Raw genomic sequence first — 22,959 nt, forward strand, 5'->3', positions numbered from 1 at the left:
ACTAGCAAGCCTCCTAGTCCTCTAGCCAACTAGCAAGAGCACAGAGCAGAACTGACAAACAGAGAGGCACACAGACTGAGAGCCCATCCCCACTGCAGAAATGATCTGGTTTTGCATCACTGTCATGGCCATGGCTCCATGCAATGGAACTGTAGGCATTGTACAACTACAGTGCCCAGAATTCCATCGCATGGAGCCATGGCCGTGAAAGTGGTGCCAAATCAGATCATTTCTGCAGTGTGGATGCAGCCCGAGAAGTAAACTCCTGATCCTGTGGAGAAGAGAGGCCAGAGACTCTGGGGAGGGGAGCAAAGCCTCCAGTTTAACATCCCAATAGAGAAGCTGAAGGCAACGGGTCTGTTTCTGTTCTTGCTTCATTTTCACCGTTCTTTGAGAAGGCGGTTGGGATTTACTAGAAAGAATCAGGGCTGGGTGGGTAATAACTGCCGTCAAGTCGATTTTGATTTATGGCATCCCCATGGTGTAATGGTTTGAGCATTGGACTATGACTCTGGACACATGAGTGTGCCCCACAGAGGTCCCATGGCAAAACCTGATCTATCCCTGAGCTGGGCAAATATGCTGTCTCCCTATTCCAGGCCTTTTTCTCTGGAGTTTTCTTTACCTCCCTTTGCCTTCTTCAACATCCCTTTCTTTCTCTGCTTCTCAAACCCATGCTTCACATTCCCCTTTTCCTTCCCCTCTGCTTTTCCGGAAAGGGTTCAAAGGCGAGCGCGACCACTGGCGAAGTGGGCGGACGATTTGCATCAAGACTCATGAGAGCGGGCAAAAGGAAATTGAGGCCTTTGACGCGGCCATCTTGCTGATCCGCAACCCGTACAAGGCCCTCATGGCAGAATTCAACCGGAAATACGGCGGCCACATTGGATTTGCTTCTCATGCCCACTGGAAAGGAAAAGGTACATTCAAGAACCTGTCTGAGATTTCATTAGTCCCCTGGAATTGAATGCTCAGTCTGTTTAGGATGATGCCACCTCTGAGGCTGCTTTGGACTACAGTTCCCAGGCTCCCCCATGCAGCATGGCCGTGCTGTCTGAGGGATTCTGGGAGTCCCAATCTGAAACAGGTAACCTTTCCCACCCACCCCTTGCTGACTAATGCATTGGACTGTCTCCCTCTCTTCTTCCAGAGTGGCCCGAATTTGTCAAGAACTATGCCCCTTGGTGGGCGACGCACACCCTCGACTGGCTGAAGTACGGCAAGAGCGTCCTCGTGGTCCACTTCGAGGACTTGAAGCATGACCTCTTCATCCAGCTCAAGCGGATGGTCAGCCTCTTGGACATCACCGTCTTGGAGGACCGGCTCTTGTGCGTAGAGGGCCAGAAGGATGGCAACTTCAAGCGCTCTGGCCTGCGCAAACTGGAGTATGACCCTTACACCCCAGAGATGAGAAAAATGATCAATGGCTACATCAAAACCGTGGACACGGCCCTGAAACTCAGAAATCTGACAGGGGTCCCAGAGGACTACTACCCGAGATGATGGTCGTGGCAGAGGGGGATGTGTTTTTGACTGGGAGGCCCCGACTGGGCCCAGGAAGGGGCGGCCTGGTCTCCTGCCCCCCAGCCAGGAACTATTTCCACCCAGTGGGTGGTTTTCCTTTTGGCGCTCACCCGCTGCTTGCTGTTAATGAATTCCCTTGCATGAGCAAAGTGCAGTCGTCCCCCACCGTTGTCGATAGAGGACACCTTGGCAAACCCATTCACCCACCCCACTCTTATGTTTGTCAGGCACTGCGCTACAGAACAGAACTCGGCCTTTGCTGCTACTGCACCAGAAAACCTTTGCTTCCTTTGGACCCTGGCCCCAAGAACGCAGACCGTTTCCCATCTTTTCTGGCAGGTTGCAACACTCTCATGCTTTGAGGGCCATCATGCTAGGCATCTTCCTAGCCCTGGCAGAAAAAGCCAGTGGTCATTTGGGATGGCCTTTGGTGTTTACTAGGTTTCTCAGGAAGGTCCGGATGGCACGCAGGGTGGGGGTCTCCATTTCTGAACACGTAGGCCTTGAGGCACACCTAGACATGATGCTCCTAGGTAGGACTCATCCATGGAGCACAATGAGGTAGTGGACTCCCAAAGGATGTGCCATCTCAGAGCTTGGACCAGTTCCTTTGGGGGGACTTCAGCTCCCAGAATCTCCCAACCAACCTGTCGGCTGGGGAATGTTGGGAGTTGGAGTCCTCCCCGCTCCCAAAGTAATTGGTCTCTGAGCTCTTGCTGCTCAAGGAGGTAGTTGTTTTGAATCCCACCCTTTTCAAAGAACCACACAGCTCCCTGAATATAACAACAAAAAGATCAACTTTGGACACCTCAAGACTGCTGTCCTTAGTCCGTTCAGAGCAGGCAGGGGGCCGCATGGCCTTCCAGACGCTGTTGGCATACAACTCCCATCAGCCTTAGCCAACACAGTCAATGGGGAAGTATCCTGGGTGTTGCAAGCCAATGAGACGTGGAAGGTTGTGGCCCATCCCTGGTTGAGAACTTCTCAAAGCATTCATCCTCCCTTCACTTTGCAAATAGGACCCGTGGAGAATTGTACATATGTCTTTTGGGGAATGTTGGAGAGCTTTGGAGATGACCAGGGCTTTTAATCCGTCCTCCGATATGACTGCTCTCCCCATAGGATGAGAATCCCAGCGATGCCCACCACTTGTCGCTGGCTTCTTTTGCATCTTCAGTTAAGTCTTGGAGATGTGTGTCTCTCTTTCCCCTTCCGTCTTTCTCTGGGTCTGAGGAAAGCAAAGAGATTTTGGCCACCACGAAGACATCTAATTTTCCCCCCTGCATTTTGGAGAAAGGGGAAACAATCAGACCATTCTCGAATGGACTGTTCACATCACTTGGGGCTTTGGGGTATGTCGACAGCATGCGTATTTTCTTCTTCTTTGCTCCCCCCACAATGAGTCCCAAAGGCTCCAAGGTGACTTTTCTGCTCCTGAATGTATTTGGGAAGGGGCAGTGACAGCAACCATTTTATGGGATGGGGAGGACTACTTTGTTTTGAGCCTCGGTTTAGCAAAAGCCACATCCGTTTTGTTTGCCTCTCGGAGACCAAACCATCCTTAGTGCAAGTCAGCTCTGGTTTCTGCCTTTCCCTCTCCATCTCTGGGGTCGTCCCCCAAAACTGCTGGACTCTGTCTGAACAATCCTCAGGTCAAATGCTGCTCATTAAACCAATGTTTTCTTAATATTTCTATGGTGGCGTTGTGTGGTTTTTTGGGGAGGGGAGGAAGACAGGTTGCATGCTTTCTCCCTCGCCACCAAACTGCTGAAGCAGCTGATGAAATGTGACCCTCTTTGGTTTCTCCAAGATGTGGGCCCAAAGCTAGACCCCCTGTTTCTCTGGGTGTTGCTTGAGCCAGGGAAGATGTGGCCTGCTTTTTCAGTTCAAAAGGCCTCCACTTGTCCCTGGATCCTTCTTCCATTTCCATCTCCCCTCGCTTCCTAGAGTTTTCTGTCTTTTTCCTCCTGTGCTGACCATGGTGCTGAATACCAAATCGAGCTGCTGCCAGCTTGGTCTCTCCTGAGACTTCCCATCTTGGGCGGTTTGGTTCAGGCGCAAAGGATGTGACCAGCATACTTCCCAGAAACCATGGAGCAGGGAAATAGGTTGCCTTGGCTCTTGCAGGCGGGCCCACAGGCAGCATGCTCCGGCCCTGGCCAGTCCTCTCTGCTTCCACTATTTATGGCGAGCCAGAATTCACCGGAGAACACGCTTATGAAATATTAGCCATGTGGCAAAACGTAATTCCAAGGGCTACTAAGATGATGATGATGATGATGATGATGATGATGATGATGATGATGATGATGATAGGAACCATGAGGAGCTGGAGGAGGGAGAGCAGAGGGGAGGAAGGGGTTGTGGGAGTAAAGGCCGGAGAAATAAATTACCTTCACGGTCACATCCAGTGTTCATACTAGGTCTCCCAGAGGTGTCCCTTTTTCCTCAGCCCTTCATCGATGATGATGGTGGTGGTGATGGTGGTGACAATGACAACGACAGAATCATGCAAACATACAGCTGGAGGGTACCCCCAAAGGCCATCTAATCCAACCCCCTTTAATGCAGGAAGTCACAACTAAAGTACCCCCAAAAGATGTCCAGCCAACCTCTGTTTAAAGCCCTCCAAGGAAGGAAAGTCCATCCTCCCCAGACAGTCTGCTCCCCTGTCAAACAGTTCTTCAATTCCTCATGTTTAGGTAAAATCTCTCTTCTTGTAATTTCAACCAATGGGTTCTAATTCTAGTCTCTGGAGCAGAGGAAAACAAGCCCATTCCACTTTCTGTATGCCCATCCCTTCATGTGTTTAAAGGGACTTCACCTCTTGGCCTTCTCTTCTCCAAGCTAAATATACCAAACTCCCTTCGACTTTGGATTTTCAGGCCTTTTGCTAACAAGTCCCCCCTTTTTTACCTGGTTCATAAACTCAAAAAATTCAAAGAACAAACATGGAAATGTCTTCTAAAACACAACCAAGCATCCTGATGGTAGCAGCAAAAGACAAATCAAACCCTTGCTTTTTATCTGAAAGATGGTACAAAAAGATATGTTTGAACCTGGTCCTTGAGAGGGAAGGACACAAGGAGGACAGAAAAGCCAGACCTGGATTCCTGCTCCAAGAGAACGTCAGAGCCAAGGGGCCATCACTGAGAAAGCCCCGCAAGTATTCCTTTGGTCTGCATCTTCATTTTGTTCCACCATTCACACTCCTCACACACATTCAGAGACGAGAGTACTGTTTTGCTGCGCTGTCTCTGCTTTCTGTGAATTTCGCAAAAGGATACACAATTATAACCGTGTAACAGTCAAAATTATGAATTTTAGGATCCCCAGGGTGCAGAACTGGATGCTTTAGGTTTGAAAATGCAACTAGAATCCTGTTGGGGACTTAGATTTTTGCAAGTGGAAGTATGCCTCCGGGAATTAGAATCAGGCCGTTCCGTAACATCTGTATCCAGTAAAGGGCTGCTGTCGTGTTACTACGCAGTCAGGAAAGAGGACTCCAGCCTGCATGTTTTGTAGGGAAAATCCAAAAGAATGCGACCGTACTTGAGGTGACCAGAGTTTCTGAGGTCTTCTGGAGGTCCTCTGCTCTAACCAAATGAAGAGAGACTCTGGAAGGAAAGCCGGGGAGGCCTTCTGGTCCGAGGAAGACATGTGCCGCCTGCGCTTAGCAAGAGCGGCTGTCAAATTATCTGGTTGCTTCCCGTTTGTTGTTTGGCAGTGCTTTCCAAAAACCATGTTGGAAGCATATTTAGTCTGTCTTTTTATTCGAAGTAATGTCATTAAGATCAGGCAGTGTCTCTCCGACAGATTTATAGGACCACATCATTATCCGCTCCTGTCATTAAGTTAGTGGAGCTGAACAGCCCCAGAATGGGAGGAATCAGAATGGAGACCGACCCGGCGGGGAGGGCGAAGCGGCAGCAAGTGATGGCAAAAAGGCCAGAGAGGGGGAAAGGTTCTCTTCTTTTTAGAGGACAACTCCCATAATCCCCCAGCCATCTCCTCCATTCCCAGAGGAGTTCTCCATCTCAGGTCTAGGCTAATATGCTGCTCCACTACTACTACATCATCATCATCATCATCATCGCTGTTGTTGTTATGTGCCTTAAAGATGGAGACCCTAAAGGGCTTTGTTGGCAAGATTTCTTCAGAGGAGGTTGTTCCCCGAATTCTGTCGCATGGGGCCAGGTGTCAAGTGTGTTAATTCTGCCATGTGGATGCAACCGTTGTTGCCTTTCCTGCATGGCAAACCGGCCTTCTTTAGTTATTGTGACCTCCTCTTCATTTTTCTTTTCTTATTCTCAGACCGTCCTCCTCCCCGAGAGTCCAAAGCCCAAAGCAGACCAAGTCGGTCTCCCATCTTGCACAGTTGCTGTAGCAACATTCCTTCCAATTTCTAACCCTGGGAAGGTTAAAAATACTTCTGGGTGGGCGACTCTTTCGGAAGACGGAGAGGAATGACTCAGAAACAGAGCCACAAAAGGTGGGGATGTGTTGGCTCGGCACGCGGCGACATCTGCCGTTTTGGCTGATAGAAAGGGAGACAGGGTTCCTGAGCGCCCCCGGCTTTGCTGTCACTCCGGCAAACTTCCAGCCCAATCAGGAAGTCTTCCTAAGCTCTTCCTGTCCAGGGCCCAGCCAAGGTCTGGAGCAATTCCGCTGCTGCTAGGGATGCTCCAAAGTGTAGTACTGGTGCCTTGCCACATGGGGGAGCTGTATGGAGACTCAAGGAGGCTTGGTTCTAGGCCAGTGATGGTGAACCTTTTACAGACCGAGTGCCCAAACTGCAACCCAGACCCCACTTATTTATTGCAAAGTGCCACATCCCTCTGGCTTTCTAGTAAGAAACTCTGCCAAACTCTGTGCTAGGGCGACAGCATGTGTGCCCACAGAGAGGGCTCTGAGTGCCACCTCTGGCACGTGTGCCATAGGTTCGCCATCACTGTTCTAGGCTCTCGGTTCTAGAGTTGCCATGCGGATGTTCGAGAGCGGTCCCTAGACTCCTTTGGTTGTATAGGACTGGGGCTGATTCGTTGTAAGTTAAAATGGCAGAGACAGCCTAAGCAGCTAAAAACCATGTTGATGGTATTGGCATGCCTTCCGGTTGCTTCCAGCTGATGGAACATCTATCCTTCTCAGAAAAAGGTGTTCAGAAGGAGATTCTCCTTTACCTTCCTCTGAGGCTGAGAGAGTGTGACTTGTCCAAGGTTACCCAGTATGGCTGGAGGAGATTTGAACCCTGATCTCCCCGAGTCCCAATCCAACACCGGCTCACAAAATATGGTGGCCTTCTCCGAAGGTTTTCTTGGCCAGATTTCTTCAGAGGAGGTCCACCATTGCGCCAGAGCTCTCCGAGAGAGAAGGCGAATATCTCACAAAACTACAACCCCCAGGATTCCATAGCATTGAGCCATCACAGTTAAAGTGGTAGCAAACTGCTTTATTTCTGCAGTACAGATGCAGCCCCTGTCAATGGCAGGATCAGAAGTAAATTCAGTGCAAGCACCTATTGGCCCTCTCAGCTTTGAAGGAGGACACTCTTTAAGCCTGATGGCATTTGGAGACTTTAAAAAGAAACATGCCACATCCCAGACTGAAAATGGAAGAAATCCTGCCAAAAAGTACTCCCCAGGAGGAACATGCATGACCTCTGAGGAAAGCCAAAGGGAGCATCCTGCGCACGGTGGCTTTGCATTTTGTGGTTTTTCAGAGGTTTGCTGCAATCAGGGGAAAGGGGGAGCGGATAAAATTGTTGAGGGGGTCTAAGACTAAAGCAAATAGCCTCAGTTGTCAAGCCAAAGTGGTTTGCTTTCTAACTGATGGTGCAGACATACAAAAATGGGATTTCTCCCCCCCCCCCCGGATGTAGCCAATGGGGGGTTCTTGGGGTCCAGACCCCCCCCTTCCGTTAGAAAAATGAATGGTGTGTGCTGCTGCGACGCCGCACCCAAGCCCAATATAATGGTGGCACTTAGTCTGGACCCCCCCTTCCTAAAATCCTGGCTACGTCCCTGCCCCCCCTCCGTGAAATCTCCAGCCAATTCTGGCTGTTGTTTTAATGAGAATTGGAGGGGGGGCTGTATGGAAGAATTGATATCTAGAGACCCCTCCACTCACAGAAAAGCAATAAAACGTGTGGGGAGATGAGAGCGATAAATCCGACAAGCGCTTCCCATTCATTCTCCCAACAAAGGAAACATGTTTATTTATCACTTTTACTATTTTACGTAAAATTTACAGTCCGCAACCTGCCAGAAAACCGGGGCAACAATTTAAATGGCATCCTAAGCAAGGACTGCAGCAGCAAGGAAAGAGAGCAGGGCTCCAATATGTCTTCCTATTTCTAAAGCCCGCATCCCTGTTTTGGCAAACAAAAGGGGGTGATTTATCGGAGGAAAGACACACAGCTTTATTTCAGGAGGCTGTCAGCTCACTTGGACACTGGCGCACAAACGCACGCACCACCCAGCAATTATGGAAAGGAGCACGCTCAACCCAAAAACCGGACTGGTGTCATCCGGAATAATCTCACCAAATGTTGGCAATGATCTGAAATTGGAAGGAGATAAGGATGTCGCAAAGGAGAGGGAGAATGGTGTGTGATTGTGCAACAAGGCAGAACCACAACAGACCCGGGCCTGAACATGACAGCTGGGGAGGACAGCCACAAAGCCAGCACTCCAAGGCAGCAACAGAAAAGGGAAAGAAAGATTTGGTTTCTTAAAATGGCCGTCTTTAAATGCTCAGGGACATAATGGCCCCGACGCCCTCTTAAAATATTGCAAATATTCAGATGCAGACATATGCCACAGCTGCACTGCACAACCCTCTCACAGAATGGCAACGTTGCACAACGCATGTCAATGCACAAAGCATGGCACACAACCACAGCGCAAAGTACAGGATAGACAACCACGATGCAAAGCGTAGGAATATCCGGAAGGCTACCGAGGGAGAAGCAAACCCTGCCCTAGGGGAATGCTGGGAAATGGAGTTCCGCGCATCAGTTGCCTAGAGCACAGGTGAGCAATTGCACAGTTGTCCCATGCTTCCAATTTTGAGCTTAGGAAAAGTACCTGTTTTGGACACCAACTCCAAGCATGCGCCATCCCAAAGCACCTCTGCTGTGTTGGGTAAGGCTGCATGCACACTGGAGAAATAACCTGGTTTGGCACCGCTTTAAGTGCACTGGCTGAAGGCTGTGGGATTCTGGGAGTTGGAGTCTGTTGTGGGGCCCAGAGCTGAGCTCCGCTTTGGGCCCCACAACAGACTCCAACTCCTAGAATTCCATAGCCTTGAGCCAGGGCACTTAAAGCGGTGCCAAACCAGGTTATTTCTCCAGTGTGGATGCAGCCCAAGAAATTCAAGAAATGGATTTCCTGCTAAAAGACACGAATGTTGCTGGTGCATCAGCCTCTGCCAAATGGCAAAGAAAACCCCCTTGTTCAAAGTGCATCTCCTCAAACCCGAGAGAATTGTCCTGACAGCTGGCGAGTTGCATCTCCAAAGCAAAAGAGGTTTGACTGTTGCTTTCTGCCATCCTCCGAGGAAAAGCCGTTGACACCTGACCGAAACAGATGTTGCTCCCCTGACATCCCTTTACCTATTTTGTCTCTCTCATTTCTCAGGCCGGAACCTGACATCAGCTGTCGACACCAGATGGGCCACTGGTGGGTCGATCCAGCGAGACGCTTTGCCAAGAGCGCAAGGCCCACAGTGGCTCATTTCCAATGGAGATGAGCTCTCCAACTTCGCTTGCACGTCCTGGCAATGATCGGAAGAGATGCCTCGAGCCTGGCACACTTGTTTACGATTTGTGCTTCAAGTTCTGCTCCAGTTTCATTAACCTGCGTGACATGATTTATGCAAGGCTGGGATTCATCCCCAGAAACAGCCACCTTGGGAATGAAATCTGGAGACTCGCCATGATGCGGAGATAAATGGAAACCGCCGATTCGAGGTCGGGCTGGTGGCACCATGCTTAATGCAGTCCGGACAGGAGACCTCCTGCTCTGTGGCAGTTCATCCAAGTCTTGCTTTGCTGGTCAGGTCAGTTTGGCCTTCCCAGCGGCCGACTTCTCAAGCTTGCTCCGACAGAGAAATGAGTCAAGGAGGAGGGAAAAGCCGAAAGAAAGAATGAACCAAAGAAATGAGCAGAATACAGTTTGAAGAAACAGCAGGCAGATGGAGGGGACTGTGCAACTTTATGCTCATGGAGTTGGGCACTGGGAGTCAAGACCTTTTGTTAGTGAATTGCAATATTGTGCAACCAAAGCCTCAATCCAAGAATAGAGTAAATACCTGCACATGGAACAAGCATGTCAAATTGAGCCGGGCGACTCACTGGTAGTGAATGCAGAGGTTTTGGATGCGGGTGCAACATCCTTGCCTCCCTAAGGCTGCAGTGCTTTCTCTGGTTGCACTGTAGCCACAGCCTGTCCTTCCCTTCTTGATCCTTCCCCCAGACCATTGCCTTCTTTCCCCAATCTTCCCCGCAAACAGCTTTCCCCAACTGATGAGTGGTACATAACCCCCAGGTTAAACCACCGGCGCAAAAGACCGCTTGGGAAAGCTAATATTTGATTTCCCTCTTCCCTTCTTGTTTGCCTATTTAATAAAACACAACCCTCTGCCACATACAAATAGGCCTAGACTCAGCTGTTGCTGCTTACCCAGAGGAGAGGGCGTCTTGGCGCAAGGGCTCTCCCTTCCTGGGCTGATGGTTGCCAGAGAGAGCATGGCGCTTTCTCCCATCATGGTGAGGCAGGCACACTTGAGGCCTCTTGGCACAATCCGGTAGCACAAGGGGGCACAAGGTGTGCCCCTGGGGCCTAAGAATATAAATCTTCATGAATGTGTCTAATGGGCAGGGAGGAATATTTGCATCCGTTTCCTTCCTGCTGCATGAGAGCCCTCCAAAAAGCACCATTTTTGAACAGTTTTGGAGTTTGAGACTTATTCTGCAAAACCTTGTGGGTGTTTCTGGCACAGGAATCGGCGATTCGCTGCGCAAGAAGCATTTTATGTCATTTTTAATTTTATTAATTTTTAAAATTGAGGGATAGGGTTTAGCGTGAGAGCCAATTTGGCATAGCGGTTTGAATGCTGGGCTATGACTCTGGAGGCCAGAGCTTGCTTCTCCGCTCAGCCATGAAACCCACTTGGGAAGGTCACACTCTCTCAGCCTCAGGGGAAAGCCATGGCAAACCTCCCAGAAACAACTTGAAGGCACACAACAACAACAACAACAACAACAACAACAACAACAACGGGCTTCGTACATTAGAAAACTGCCTTTATGCCTGAAATAAACACTGACTTACCGCATGGGACCTGCCAGCTGCCACTGGTCAAAGGTATCTTCAACTACTTTGCCTCTCGCAAGGTGCTCTTTCAATGTCCAGTCACGCACGGGTCCAAATTGTGCCAAGCTGGGTTGCTAAGCCTTGCTGGTTGTTCCCAAGTCCTTGCTACCTCTGTCTTTGCTGCCCACCGTAATATGGACCCAAAATCTTTGCGGGAGACCTCTTCATTTGTAGCATCCTAAACGGGAAGAATAGATAAAGGAATGCTCAGCTATAGTCAGATTCCTCATAGAAACTGGCACAAACAGAGTTGTGGAGTGCATCTATGCTGTAAAAATAGCAGTTTGACACCACTTTAAGTGCTGTACCTCCATGTTATGGAATGCTGGGGTCTGTAGTTTCACAAAGTCTTTAGCCTGCTCTGCCAAAGAGTGCTGGTGGCTCACAAAAACCACAAATCCCAGGATGCTGTAGGATGGAGCCATGGCAGTTAAAAAAAAGTGGTGTGAAACCACATTATTCCTACAGTGTAGATGCATCTGATGTCAGCTTAAAAGGGGCCCTCAGTGAGATACATTCAGGGCCACCCTGCTGCCTTTTCCCCACTTTTTTGGGCGGAGGACCTGCAGTTCTACAGCTCTGGATAGTTTCAGCTCTGAAAAATGACCCTTCTGTTTACTTTGCAAGAGTTACTTTGACTCCCTGAATCCCCATGGACTGAGTAGGGCAAAATGCACAAAAATACAAACTTTTTTGAACGTTGTGACCTGGAAACCACCCCAGTGTGTCTTGGGGAAGGTGGCATTGCCATCTGAAGAACCCCAAGATCCGGAGGGTCTCCACCTGTCCCAATTAGAGAAGACCCACTGAATTATTTGTCGAACGACGTGTCAGCGTGTAAGGAAAGCCCATTGATCCAATAGGCCTACTTTAGTCAAGTCTAACAAGAGGATTCCTTTGACGTCTTGTGAAGGAATGCTGTGTGGCAGCACCCCTTCTCCTCCTCATTCCGGCAGTTCTGTTCCCCCCAGTTCCTTTAATCTCCCAACAAGTGGCCAACCATATCTGCCTCTGTATTTGTGTCAGCGTGATGTGTTCACCCTCAGATACGATCTAGCAAATCGTCTGTTATGCTTATTTGAGAGAGAATTATTAACAACAGGGACAAGACTGCTATCTGCTTTGGAGCAATTTACATCTCGTTTGGCGTCATCCGACTCTGGAGGACGATCTTCCCATCTTGGCTGGATGGCACTTTCAAGTGGATCCCTTGGGCATCTTTGCACAGAGCGTCAGCTTCTCTCCCGGCTCTGCACCTTGGCAAAGATCCCTCCGACTTCCACGTGTTGAAAAAGGAAAGTGAACAGGGGCAAGCCCTTGGATCTAAACAATTCACCATATTGGTGACGCCACCTAAAATTTATTTGGACCGCTAGGACCTGGGGTGAATCTGGCCATGTTGGGATGGCATCACCACCTTCCTCAGGACACCTTGGGGTGGTAGCTTCCAGGTTTGTGGCAGGTTTTTCCCATCTCAAGTCTTGAAACGCCTCTCTTAAGACGGCCTGCAAGAGCTTTAGCCTAAAATATGTGGATATTTTTGCTCCCAGAACTTTTGTCTCCATCCAGCTCCCTGCTAACATTTGGCCCTTGGGGACATCTCTGGAATGGAATGAGCCCCTTGGGGTGAAAAAGATTCAAGAGCCTGATCCTATACCATCCTTGATGGATGGGGGATTCTCCAGCATGAAACTAACACATTGACCCCATCAGCGATCTTTCTTCTAGTCCCATATGGATGGCTTCTTCCTTCTTGGGCCCATTCTTGAAGTGTCGCCATTGAAGTCTTTTACAGACTGGAATCCAAGAATACCTTCGCCCAGGTGAGAGCTTGGAAAGGTTCCTTCTTCTTGGACCACTGCTCCCCAAAACCATTGCGGATAGAGCTCAAACTGTAACTTTCCCAAGATCTGCCAGTAGGAACCTGAGTTTGAAGATCAGCTTCAAACTTGCATTACAGAGGAAGGTGGGATCAATGCGTCATATCTATCTCTCCTTCCTGTCCCCCTCCCAACCAAAGGGACCTGAGGGTCACTCCAACCGTGCCACAAACCCTGTCGCTGCTCCTGTGCAATGCCAGGTCGATTAACAACAAGTCCCACATCCTCCATGATCTGTTGGAGGACACTAATTGCGACCTGGCTTGCATTACCGAGACCTGGCTTGGGCCTGAGGGGGATGCTGTGTGGGCACAGGCCCTTCCTGCTGGGTTCTCGGTGAAGGACCAGCCCAGGTTAGGTGGGCGGGGTGTGTGTGTGGCCTTGATACATAGGAACACCTTGTCTCTCACCAGGAACCACATCCGACAGACGTCCTTTATCGAGTGTATTTACCTGACCCTAAAGGCTAAGGACAGTCTAGGGATTCTGCTAGTGTATCGGCCACCCTGTGCACTAGCGGACTCCCTTAACGAGCTGACACAGCTGGTCGCGGAGCTGATGCTGGAGACGCCCAGGCTACTTGTCCTGGGTGACTTCAACATCGCCCTCACGGCCAGCTATGTTCCACCCGGTGCGGCTCGGGAATTCATGGATACCATGGCGGCCATGGGCCTGTGCCAGCTGATTTCGGGTCCAACGCATTTTGTGGGTAACACACTTGATATGGTCTTTTGTTCAGATGCGGAAAATCCGTGGGCGGAAATAACTAATATTTCCCCCCTGTCATGGACGGATCATTTCCTCGTGGAGGCAAAAATCAAGGCCTCTACCCAGATCCCTCCCGGGGGTGGTGGACCTATTAGGATGGTCCACCCTCAAAGGCTGATGGAACCCAAAAGGTTCCAGGAAGCCTTAGAGGGATATATGGTTGGAAGTGACGGCGACTCTGTTGATGCCCTGACTGGCATCTGGAATACCGGTCTCTCAGGCCCGCTTCCAAACGTAAGCCCTGGTATACGGAAGATCTCCGGGCAAGGAAGCGGGTCCTGCGACGGCTAGAGCACCGCTGGCGGAAACACCTACGCTTAGCCGACAAGGCTCTCCTAGACCGCCTTTTGGAGGACTACGGAGAGGCGATACGAGCAGCTAAGAACTCGTTCTATGGTGCTCGTGTCGCGTCCGCGGAGTCGCGTCCAGCAGAGTTGTTCAGGGTGGTCAGGGAGCTAACTCAGCTCCCTCCCGCCCCGAACCAGATCCTTGAACCTTCTAAGGCCTGCTGTGACCAATTTAACAACTTCTTCGCGGATAAAACCTCTCGGTTAAGCGAGGGTCTTAACGCCGGCATTAGAGCAGAACCTAGGGTAGAGGCATCCAGAGCCTCCGTGGACTCTATTAAACTGGATCAGTTTGAGTTGGTAAGTACCGATGATGTGGACAAGATCCTCGGAAGTGTTCGGAAGACAACCTGCTCTCTCGACCCTTGTCCCTCATGGTTAGCGGCACAGGGGGGACCGGCAGTAACTTTACTGTTACGCCAGATTATTAACACATCCTTGAGGGAAGGGCAATTTCCATCTGATTTAAAATTGGCCATCGTAAAACCTTTATTAAAAAAGCCCTCCCTCGACCCCCTGGTATACAATAATTATCGGCCAGTCTCGCTGCTGCCATTTCTGGGGAAGGTGATCGAGAGAGTGGTTGCAATCCAGCTTCAGTCGGTCTTGGATGAAATGGATTATCTGGACCCATTTCAAACTGGCTTTCGGGCGGGTTACGGGGTTGAGACGGCCATGGTCGCCTTGGTCGATGATCTCCGTCTGGGCATCGACAGGGGAAGCGTGTCCCTGTTGGTGCTCTTGGACATCTCAGCGGCTTTCGATACCATAGACCATGGTATCCTTCTGGAATGCCTGGCTGAGGTGGGAATCGGGGGCACTGCGCTCCAGTGGTTCCGGTCCTACCTCTCTGGGAGGTTCCAGATGGTGCAGCTGGGAGACGTGTGCTCCAATAAGAGGGCCCTTACAACTGGGGTCCCTCAAGGAGCCATTCTGTCTCCCATGCTATTTAACATTTACATGAAACCGCTGGGAGAGATCATCCGGAGACATGGGGCGCGGGGTTATCAGTACGCTGATGACACCCAAATAGTCTTCTCTATGTCTCCGACTGATGCAGTGACTGAGGATGGCGTCTTTCCTCTCGTGGCCTGTCTGGAGTCAGTAATGGGCTGGATGAGGAAAAACCGACTCAGTCTGAATCCAGAGAAAACGGAGGTACTTGTGATAGGTTCCCCTGGTCCAGGAATGGCGGTGGTTCCACCTGTCCTGAACGGGCTCACGCTTCCTGTGAAGGACTCCGTGTGCAGTCTGGGGGTGCTTCTTGATTCGTCGCTCCACCTTACATCTCAGGTGAATGCGACGGTCAAGAACACCTGCTATCAGCTTCGGCTTATTCGCCAGCTGCGCCCATACCTGGCCCAGAGGGACCTTGAAACGGTGGTACACGCTCTGGTAACCTCTAGATTGGACTTCTGCAATGCGCTCTACATGGGGCAACCCTTGTATCATATCCGGAAGCTACAGCTGGTACAGAATATGGCGGCCAGGCTGGTCACTGGTACTTCCAGGACCAGCCATATTACACCTGTGCTTAAAGACATGCACTGGCTGCCTATTCACTTCCGGGCACAGTACAAGGTGTTGGTGATTACCTATAAAGCCCTACATGGCTTGGGCCCAGGATACCTGAAGGACCGCCTCTCCCCATACATTCTGCCCCGCACCCTCAGAATTTCTGGGCAGCAATTACTCAGGGTTCCAGGGGCCAAACTCTCCTCTACAACGAGGAGGACGTACTCCATCGTTGCCCCGACCCTTTGGAACACGCTGCCCACAGAGCTCCGCTCGGCTACCTCCCTGGCTCAGTTTAGAAGGGACTTAAAAACCCTTCTATTTCGAACTGCATTCCCCGAGTGAAGTCCCAGATGGCCTTCCTCCCTATGTTGTCAGCAAGATGGATGGCTGACCGGGGTTTTTAAGATGTTTTTAATATGTATATTGTATGTATTGTTTTATTATGTTGTTCACCGCCCTGATCAATGGAAGGGCGGTATATAAATAAAATTTTTATTTATTATTATTATTTATTATTATAAAGGCTTTGCTCTCCTGTCTGATTCATCTGTGCTGCAGGTAAGACGCTAGAGACAGGGCTTTCTCTGTGGTGACACGCCATTCCCAAACTTTCTGCCCTGGAAAAGCTGGTCTCTCTCCTCCTTTTCCCACTTTCAAGCAGTCTATGACAATCTTTCTATTCAGACACGCCTTGGATGCATGGTATCAGTTATTCTTGTGTTCCTGTAACCCTTCCCCAACCCTGGTGCCTTCCAGGACTACAACCTGGGCAACATCTGGCTGGAAAGCAGTCTGTGTGGAAAGGATCTCAGGGCCTTAGTCGACCACAAGCTAAACATGAGTCAAAGGTGTGAGGCAGAGGCCAAAACTCCCAACAAAATCCTGGAGTGCATCCCCCAGGATCTCAGTGCTGGTTTCACCATTTTGCCTCTGGCTAAGAGGATAGAGTCAGATGCTTTTTCCAGTCCTGCCTGCTCTCTGCAAAGCATGAGATGGCCATGAGGGACAGTTTCATGGACGTTTCAATACACTGCGGTGTGGGAACTGTGCAGGAGGAAGGGAATACTAGCCAACAAAGTGTTCGTGCACACTGCACATTATTTATTTTACTTATTTACATCACATGTATGCTGCCTTTCTCCCAGAAGGGACCCAAGGTGGCTGACAGACAAAAACCAAGGCACGTGAATGCAATGAGAATGTGCGGGAAACAAAACCAACCATCAATACACGGCCATGCACAATGTGGATGCACACACCCATGCTCAAGAGCGTGGCAGGTGGAACCCCACTTCTGCAACTCTGAACCCAATACAGCCATTCATTGAATGCTCGTGCGCAATGTACATTGTGCATTGATGCACCACTGTGGACAGTGTCCATGCGCACATCCATACACAAGACCGTGGCATGCAGAGCTCCCCTCCTACAACCTTGGACTGAATCAGGTCAGAGTCCTTCCATGGGCATTCTTAATGCCTGTGTGAGAGACACCAAAAGGACTGAGGCCATTCTTTCATGCTTCTGATCCTTTTTTTGTTTGTGGTACCACTTTCCTTGGTTTTGTCTCCCCTCCATTCTCATTGCGTTCATGTGCCTTGCTTTAGTTGCTGCCCTTCTTGTCAGACGGCATGGGGTTGCTTTTTTAGCCCAGCACTCTTAAGAGAGTCAGACAGCTCTCTTGCTGATGCTTTTCCATGCTGCCTGCTTGGCATTTTCCAGAGAGAGGACAAGCGTATTTCTGAGTGACATTTCTTTCAGCCATGGGTAGGTATAGAGGACAGCTTTCTCTCCTGCAAGCGATAAAACCCTTCTGTTCTTTCAGCATGGTTTAGACAAGCTTTTGACCTCTACACATGTTGAGTTAATTGGATTCTGGGACCGTACCTTTTAGCACTTAATTAAATATTATGTACAGTAGAAAGAGAGCAAACAAAGACTCCCGCTCATTGCCAAATGAAGAGTGAGGGAAGTCGCCCGCCCGCCTGCTGTTTCCAAACAGGTGGACTGGATTTCAAAGGAGAAGATAATCAATGCATTAATATCCAGAGAGAGGGAGAGACAGAAGAGCCCCAGGACAACCTCCCCGAGTCCTTGAGCAGCTTAGTCCTTAATGCCCACGGATCAGGCAAGGTATTATGGGACTGCAAGAAGGGCATGCAACCTGCCAACGCAACGTTTGCAAACCTTGCACGCTGGCCTTCGCCCCTCTGCCCTCTTGCAACAGAAAGAGAGTAGCAAGCAATGCTGCTCATTGCCAGGCTGGGAACATTTGGTCCTGAAAGAATAGTATATATATTTTAAAAACACAATTGAAATCCACACATCTTACCTGATTTCTGTCGTGCAGCAGCTGCTAGATGCACAGGAACAGGAGAAGGTGCCTTTTCTGGTCAGCTGGCAACTGGAACAAGTTTGGGTTTAAGATATGAGACGCCTGCGGCAGAAACCCCGGCACCCAAAGGAGGAGTCTACATAATTTGTCACATCCATCTTATTATAGGAGTTGTTACTGTTTTGCAGAATGGATGCTGCTTCTACCATTTTTGGCATCTCCAAACTAAGCATACCCAACTACCCAAGCCATTATTCGCAGGCTTGGTGGTTTCCAGAGCTTTGGTTGTCTTGGGGTGCATCCACACTGTAGAAATAATGCAGTTTGACACTACTTTAAAGGCTGGAGCTCCGTTCTATGAAATCCCGGGGGTCTTTGGCCTTCTCTGACTGAATGCTGGTGCTTCATAAACCTACAAATCAAGTTTTGGTCCTGAATCTCAGTCTTGAGCTGACAGCCCTGGTGGGAAGGAACAGAAGTAGACATTCATGTACTTGTGTTACTTTCACCTGAAATATGTTCTCCGAATACTTTATGGTGAAATACTTACCCCAGAGTACTTTTTCTGAGGTCAAATTAAACTGAGTAAGAAACAGAAAGGAGATGACCTGAGCCTCTAGTCTGGAATTTTTTTCAGGCGATTAAGCTAATGTAGAACATGGAGGTCCACCATGACTGTGGGCGAGGGGCACCCAGTGGCATTGCCCAGGGTCCCTTGACTCTCTTTCTCTTACATTTCTTTTACTTTGCCTGCATCCTTCAAGGTGGTTTTGTTGGATCTTGTGTTGGTGAAATTGGCCCACCGATATGTAAGCCCAATGCCGACATCCGATCACCACGGCCATCCAGTCAGTGGGGGGGAAATCGTGAATTATCTCTCAAATTAACTGTGCGTGAAATTGGATTGACAGAACGGCTCAGCCCACCTTTTATAGAAAAGATTTATTAATGGACTATGAAATCTCCCAGAAAAGACAACAAGAAGAGCAAGAAAGTTACCTGACAGGCTATAGGAAACAACGAATCCCTGGAGCATGATTTATGGTGTGGAAATGCACAGGTCTATGCATACATAGCGACAGATGCAACCTTTTCATAGATTCACTAGAGCAACCATTAGTAAAAATTGGCTGCTTAGGAATATGTGTTAGAAGACCAAGGGCTGGTTGTCTGCTATCTGTCTGCCCATGTGGGAATGCGGTACAATCTAACAACTGGCTTAGAAACCCGAAAATCACAGCTCTTTAAAAAAAATATGAATCATTCCAGAATTTTCTGAGTATGAGCAAAAGGTTCAGTTTGAGTTTCTGGCTGAAGGTTTGAAGGAGGTCAGACTCAGTGGGTTTAGTCAATGGGCTGGGTGGGGGAACCTTCCACATGGTAACATGGTGAGGTAAGTCACACTTGTTCTGAAGAGTGGCGCTCCCTCGGTGCCTATGGTCCTTGCTCTGGGGCCAGTCACAGTGGGCTATCTGGTGGTTACACCATTGGCCCAGAGCCTCCGTCAATGAGACACAGCATAACTTTATACTCCTGGAGTGGCAGTTGTGCAACAACACCTTGTTAGAAAATTGCGCTGTTGCCCAATCAAATATGCACTGCACATCAATGGGCAACCATGCCCAGTTGCGACACATGCATCGCGCCACTTCTGCAGCCTCAAAGTGGGGATGCAAATCCCGCACCAAAAAAAAATGTCCAACTGCACCCTACATTGTGCACAGATTTTAAGTCTAAAAATACAGTTGAGGGGCGTGTTGTTGTTTTAGCATAAAGGGTTGTTTTTTGTTTCCTACACCTGACACCATTCGCATGTGGTTCAGTGGAACTGTCTGCTGATAACAAACTGACAAAGCCACTGATCTAATTTTGGAACCAGCAGGCATGGCCTGCATAGATACTTGCTTCTTTCCTCCATCATAACTTCTCATGGTGCATAATTGCCAAGAAACAGGGCTGATGATTCCTGCAGTGGTGAGGAAATGCCTTGTGCTCCCATTTTATTGCAGTACATTTGGTGGCCAATTAATAAACATTTGCCATTCATGAAGGAGTCAGAGTCAAAGTCAGAGCTGCACAGTTGCAAAACAGAAGAGTCGGAGTCAAAGCTACCAACTCCACAGCCCTGTTGAGAACTGGGAAGAGGCAGTACAGAGGCTACAAGACTCAGACCCAAATCAGACCCAAAACTTGCTTATCTAGATAAAGGACCAGAGCTTATGGCACAGAATTTATAAAGCTATTTTGTGGGTATTTACAGATATGATGCATAACAACAGGAATCGCAGCAAATCTCCTGATCACAAGTAAACAAATTCACTGAGACAAATTCATACTCATTTTGAAACCATTGAGAAGAAGACAAGAAGGCTCTTGCTGGGAGCACTGGATCCCAGTTGGACATCACTCCACATCACTCTGCCCCTTATCTGTCTCTGTGGACAAACCAGTCACTCATGATCTGTCAGTGCGGTCTGGAGCTCAGGATAAAATTGTTTCTTTTTCAGTCATCGACCAGGGTTTTGTGGAACTCCGCCGGGGGAGCGTTGAGTGAACAGTGTCCTCACTCAGTGCGTTGGCCAGCCTGGAGAGAACAGTCATCTTAAATTTCTTGAAATCTTGGCCCAAAAAAACATAAAGGACTGGGTTCATGCAACTGTTGGAAACAGCAATCGCAGTGACAATAGGGACCCCAAACTCCAGGACAGACCTTGGAACGGAATGGTGTTGCGTTTCCAGGAGGTAGAACACGTGGTAGGGACACCAACATAAGAAAAAGGTCACAATGATGGCAATAATGATCCTCATGGGCTTTTTGGACTTGGCGAGGCGGTTCCTTTTCAGCCGGACGATAATAATGATGTAACACACGGTGATCACAGTCAGTGGTACGATGAAACCCACAAGGAACCGAGCTATTGTCACCGTTGTATGTCTCAGTTCACCCAGAGAGTGGTCAAATGGAGACCTGGATAAGGAGAAGTTGTTAAAACAAATGACGCTGCCTTGAACCGTCGCAGTGTCTCGAAAAACCAGGGAAGGCGAACTCATGAAGAAACCAAGAGTCCAGATGAGCGCGCACAGCAACCATGCGCTCTTAGCGTTCCGGTGGTTTTGAGACCAGACTGGACAAACCACCAACATGCAGCGATCAAAGCTGATGGTGGTCAGAAGGAAGACGCTGGTGTACAGATTGAGATTGAGAAGCAAGGAGTTGACTTTACACATGCCTCTTCCAAAGACCCAGTGATAGTTCATGGCTGTGTAGGCAATGTTTAAGGGCAGGAAGACGTTGAACAGAAAGTCTGCGGCAGCCAAGTTGAGGAACCAAATGATGCTGACCGACTTCTTCATCTTGAACATGATCATCGCAATAACCAATCCATTGCCCACTAAGCCCAGGAGGCAAGTGATGCTGTAGATGAGAACGGCAAGGATTTGAACAGTGGACTTGAAGTCCCTGGCTGATTCCTCTCGATGGGCTTCCTCAGTGGTAAAACTGTGATTCCAGTCATAGTAGTCGAAGTAATCATCTGAATAGTTATCCGCAACCTCCATGACCTGTTGGAACACAGATTGGGGGAAATAAATGAATGTAATGCCAACACAAATTTACAGTATGCAAGGGTCAGAAACCCAGGAAGAATATGGTTAAGTAGACAAACTCACCGCCTCTATAAGCCAAATAAGACTATCATTATTGAGACCAATGGATAAAGAAGAGAGCATTGGGCAGCCAGTCTTCTAGGCCTTGCCAACTGACTGCGCCATCTTCCTTGAGATGGAGAAAAGAACCAAACTGAGCTGAACTAATGTCCTGGGAGAGTAGGAAAGAGGGAGACAGATTCAGGTTGAAAGAACGTGACAAACCCATGTGCCTCACTCTTCTAATGTTCTATAACAAGGTTGGGAAACGTGGGCCCATTTGTCCTCACCTTTCTTCAATTGCTGCAAACTGAGTTCAAAGTTAGCACTCAGCTAAGTCAGCAGAAAGAGCGAGCAGTGTCTTGTCCATAGACTCAGGCAAAAGCAAGTTCATGTGCTATTCTTGCCCTTCCCAGTAGACTAGAGCAAAAGCAAACTGCTGCAGCCTCTCCTAACTCCTCCTGTCTTTCCTTATTAATCACTTTGGCCATCTTGACCACACTCAAAGGTTGCTTGGCCACACATGGCCTGGTTTCCATCTGCGATATGTTGGCTGGTATGGTACCGCCTCAGATAAAAGGGTGTTTGAAACGTGATCATCTTCTTTTTTTACTTTCTTTCTCCAGTTGCCATTTAACAAAGTGGGTAAAAAATACTCTGGCAGGCAAAGTGCATCACTGTAAATAATTCAACACGTAATAAATAGAAGACGAACCGCTTCCCCCCCCCCCCACCTCCGCTGACATAAAGGCCCTGGTGAGGTTTGAAATTTTAATGGTGATAACTAACCATTACTTACAATACTCAAAACTGATGTCAAAGACAATACAGCTGTTAATATAAAATTTATGTTTTAACTCAACCTAAAGCCACAAAGGTTCCTGGAGGTACGAGCCAGATAGAGTTCAGGTTTAGTGTCAGAACAGCACTTTGCTTCTGATTTTCGGCTGCATTTTTGGCTAAAACGGAAGTCCTGGGTCAAACTACGATGTTCTTGTGAACATGAGATGCACAAAGGCTTTCTAGGACAGCCACGTTCCCACTCAAACCACTGGAACATCCCAGCAAAAAATTAACATAAAACATGGGGGGTTAGACGCCTCAGGCCCTAGGACCAATCCCTCCAGGGATTTTCCAGATATACAGTATGACAACATACTATAATCTCCAACATTTCACAGAGGAAAATCAGGACACACATGGCTAACCAAGCACCGTCAGAGTGTGGTCAAGATGGCAGAAGTTATGAATAAGGAAGAACACACCAGCTCAGAGAGGCTGCAGCACTTTGCTTTTGCCAGAGTCTACAGGGAAGGGGAAACGTTCTGTCCTCTCCTCTCCCCCTTGCGGTATTAGCTGACTGCCAACTTCTTTTGCATTTTCAACTCAGTTTGCAGCAAATGCTATAAGCAGAGGATAAAGGGGGATGAGGTGGGAGTAACCAGGACATTTTCAAAGCAGCTGAGAAAGTAGGGCAGCAGTGGATAAACTGGTCTGCCACGGCCAAATCACGACAGGGAATAAAAACAGGAGTAATGTTAAGAGTATTCTTCCTCTTGTAAGAAGTC

The 22,959-nt window shown here is 48.9% G+C and overlaps 2 protein-coding genes across 4 annotated transcripts in view; one reads left to right on the top strand and one right to left on the bottom strand.

Moving 5' to 3' along the window:
- Positions 1-2,730, top strand: part of WSCD2 (WSC domain sialate O sulfotransferase 2) — a 43,144-nt gene extending 40,414 nt beyond the window's left edge. For all 3 annotated transcript variants that reach the window (XM_089489822.1, XM_089489821.1, XM_089489823.1), the window contains 2 exons: positions 720-920; positions 1,151-2,730. In XM_089489822.1, coding sequence (XP_089345948.1) covers positions 720-920; positions 1,151-1,503 — 554 coding nt within the window. In that variant the 3' untranslated portion in view covers positions 1,504-2,730. The remainder of the gene's footprint in view (positions 1-719; positions 921-1,150) is intronic.
- Positions 2,731-19,976: 17,246 nt separating this feature from the next.
- On the bottom strand, positions 19,977-21,304 carry CMKLR1 (chemerin chemokine-like receptor 1). Its single transcript, XM_089489981.1, has one exon. It carries the CDS (start codon positions 21,302-21,304, stop codon positions 20,228-20,230), a length of 1,077 nt encoding a protein of 358 aa, XP_089346107.1. The 3' UTR covers positions 19,977-20,227.
- Positions 21,305-22,959: the final 1,655 nt, after the last annotated feature.

This window comes from Sceloporus occidentalis, unplaced genomic scaffold, assembly GCF_023333645.1.
Source record: "Sceloporus occidentalis isolate IW3139 unplaced genomic scaffold, rSceOcc1.0.p SCAF_41, whole genome shotgun sequence".
NCBI classification, from domain to species: Eukaryota; Metazoa; Chordata; class Lepidosauria; order Squamata; family Phrynosomatidae; genus Sceloporus; species Sceloporus occidentalis.

What these genes read in the sequence shown, in the direction of transcription:
- CMKLR1 (XM_089489981.1), bottom strand. Translation starts at nt 21,304, where the DNA reads ATGGAGGTTGCGGATAACTATTCAGATGATTACTTCGACTACTATGAC.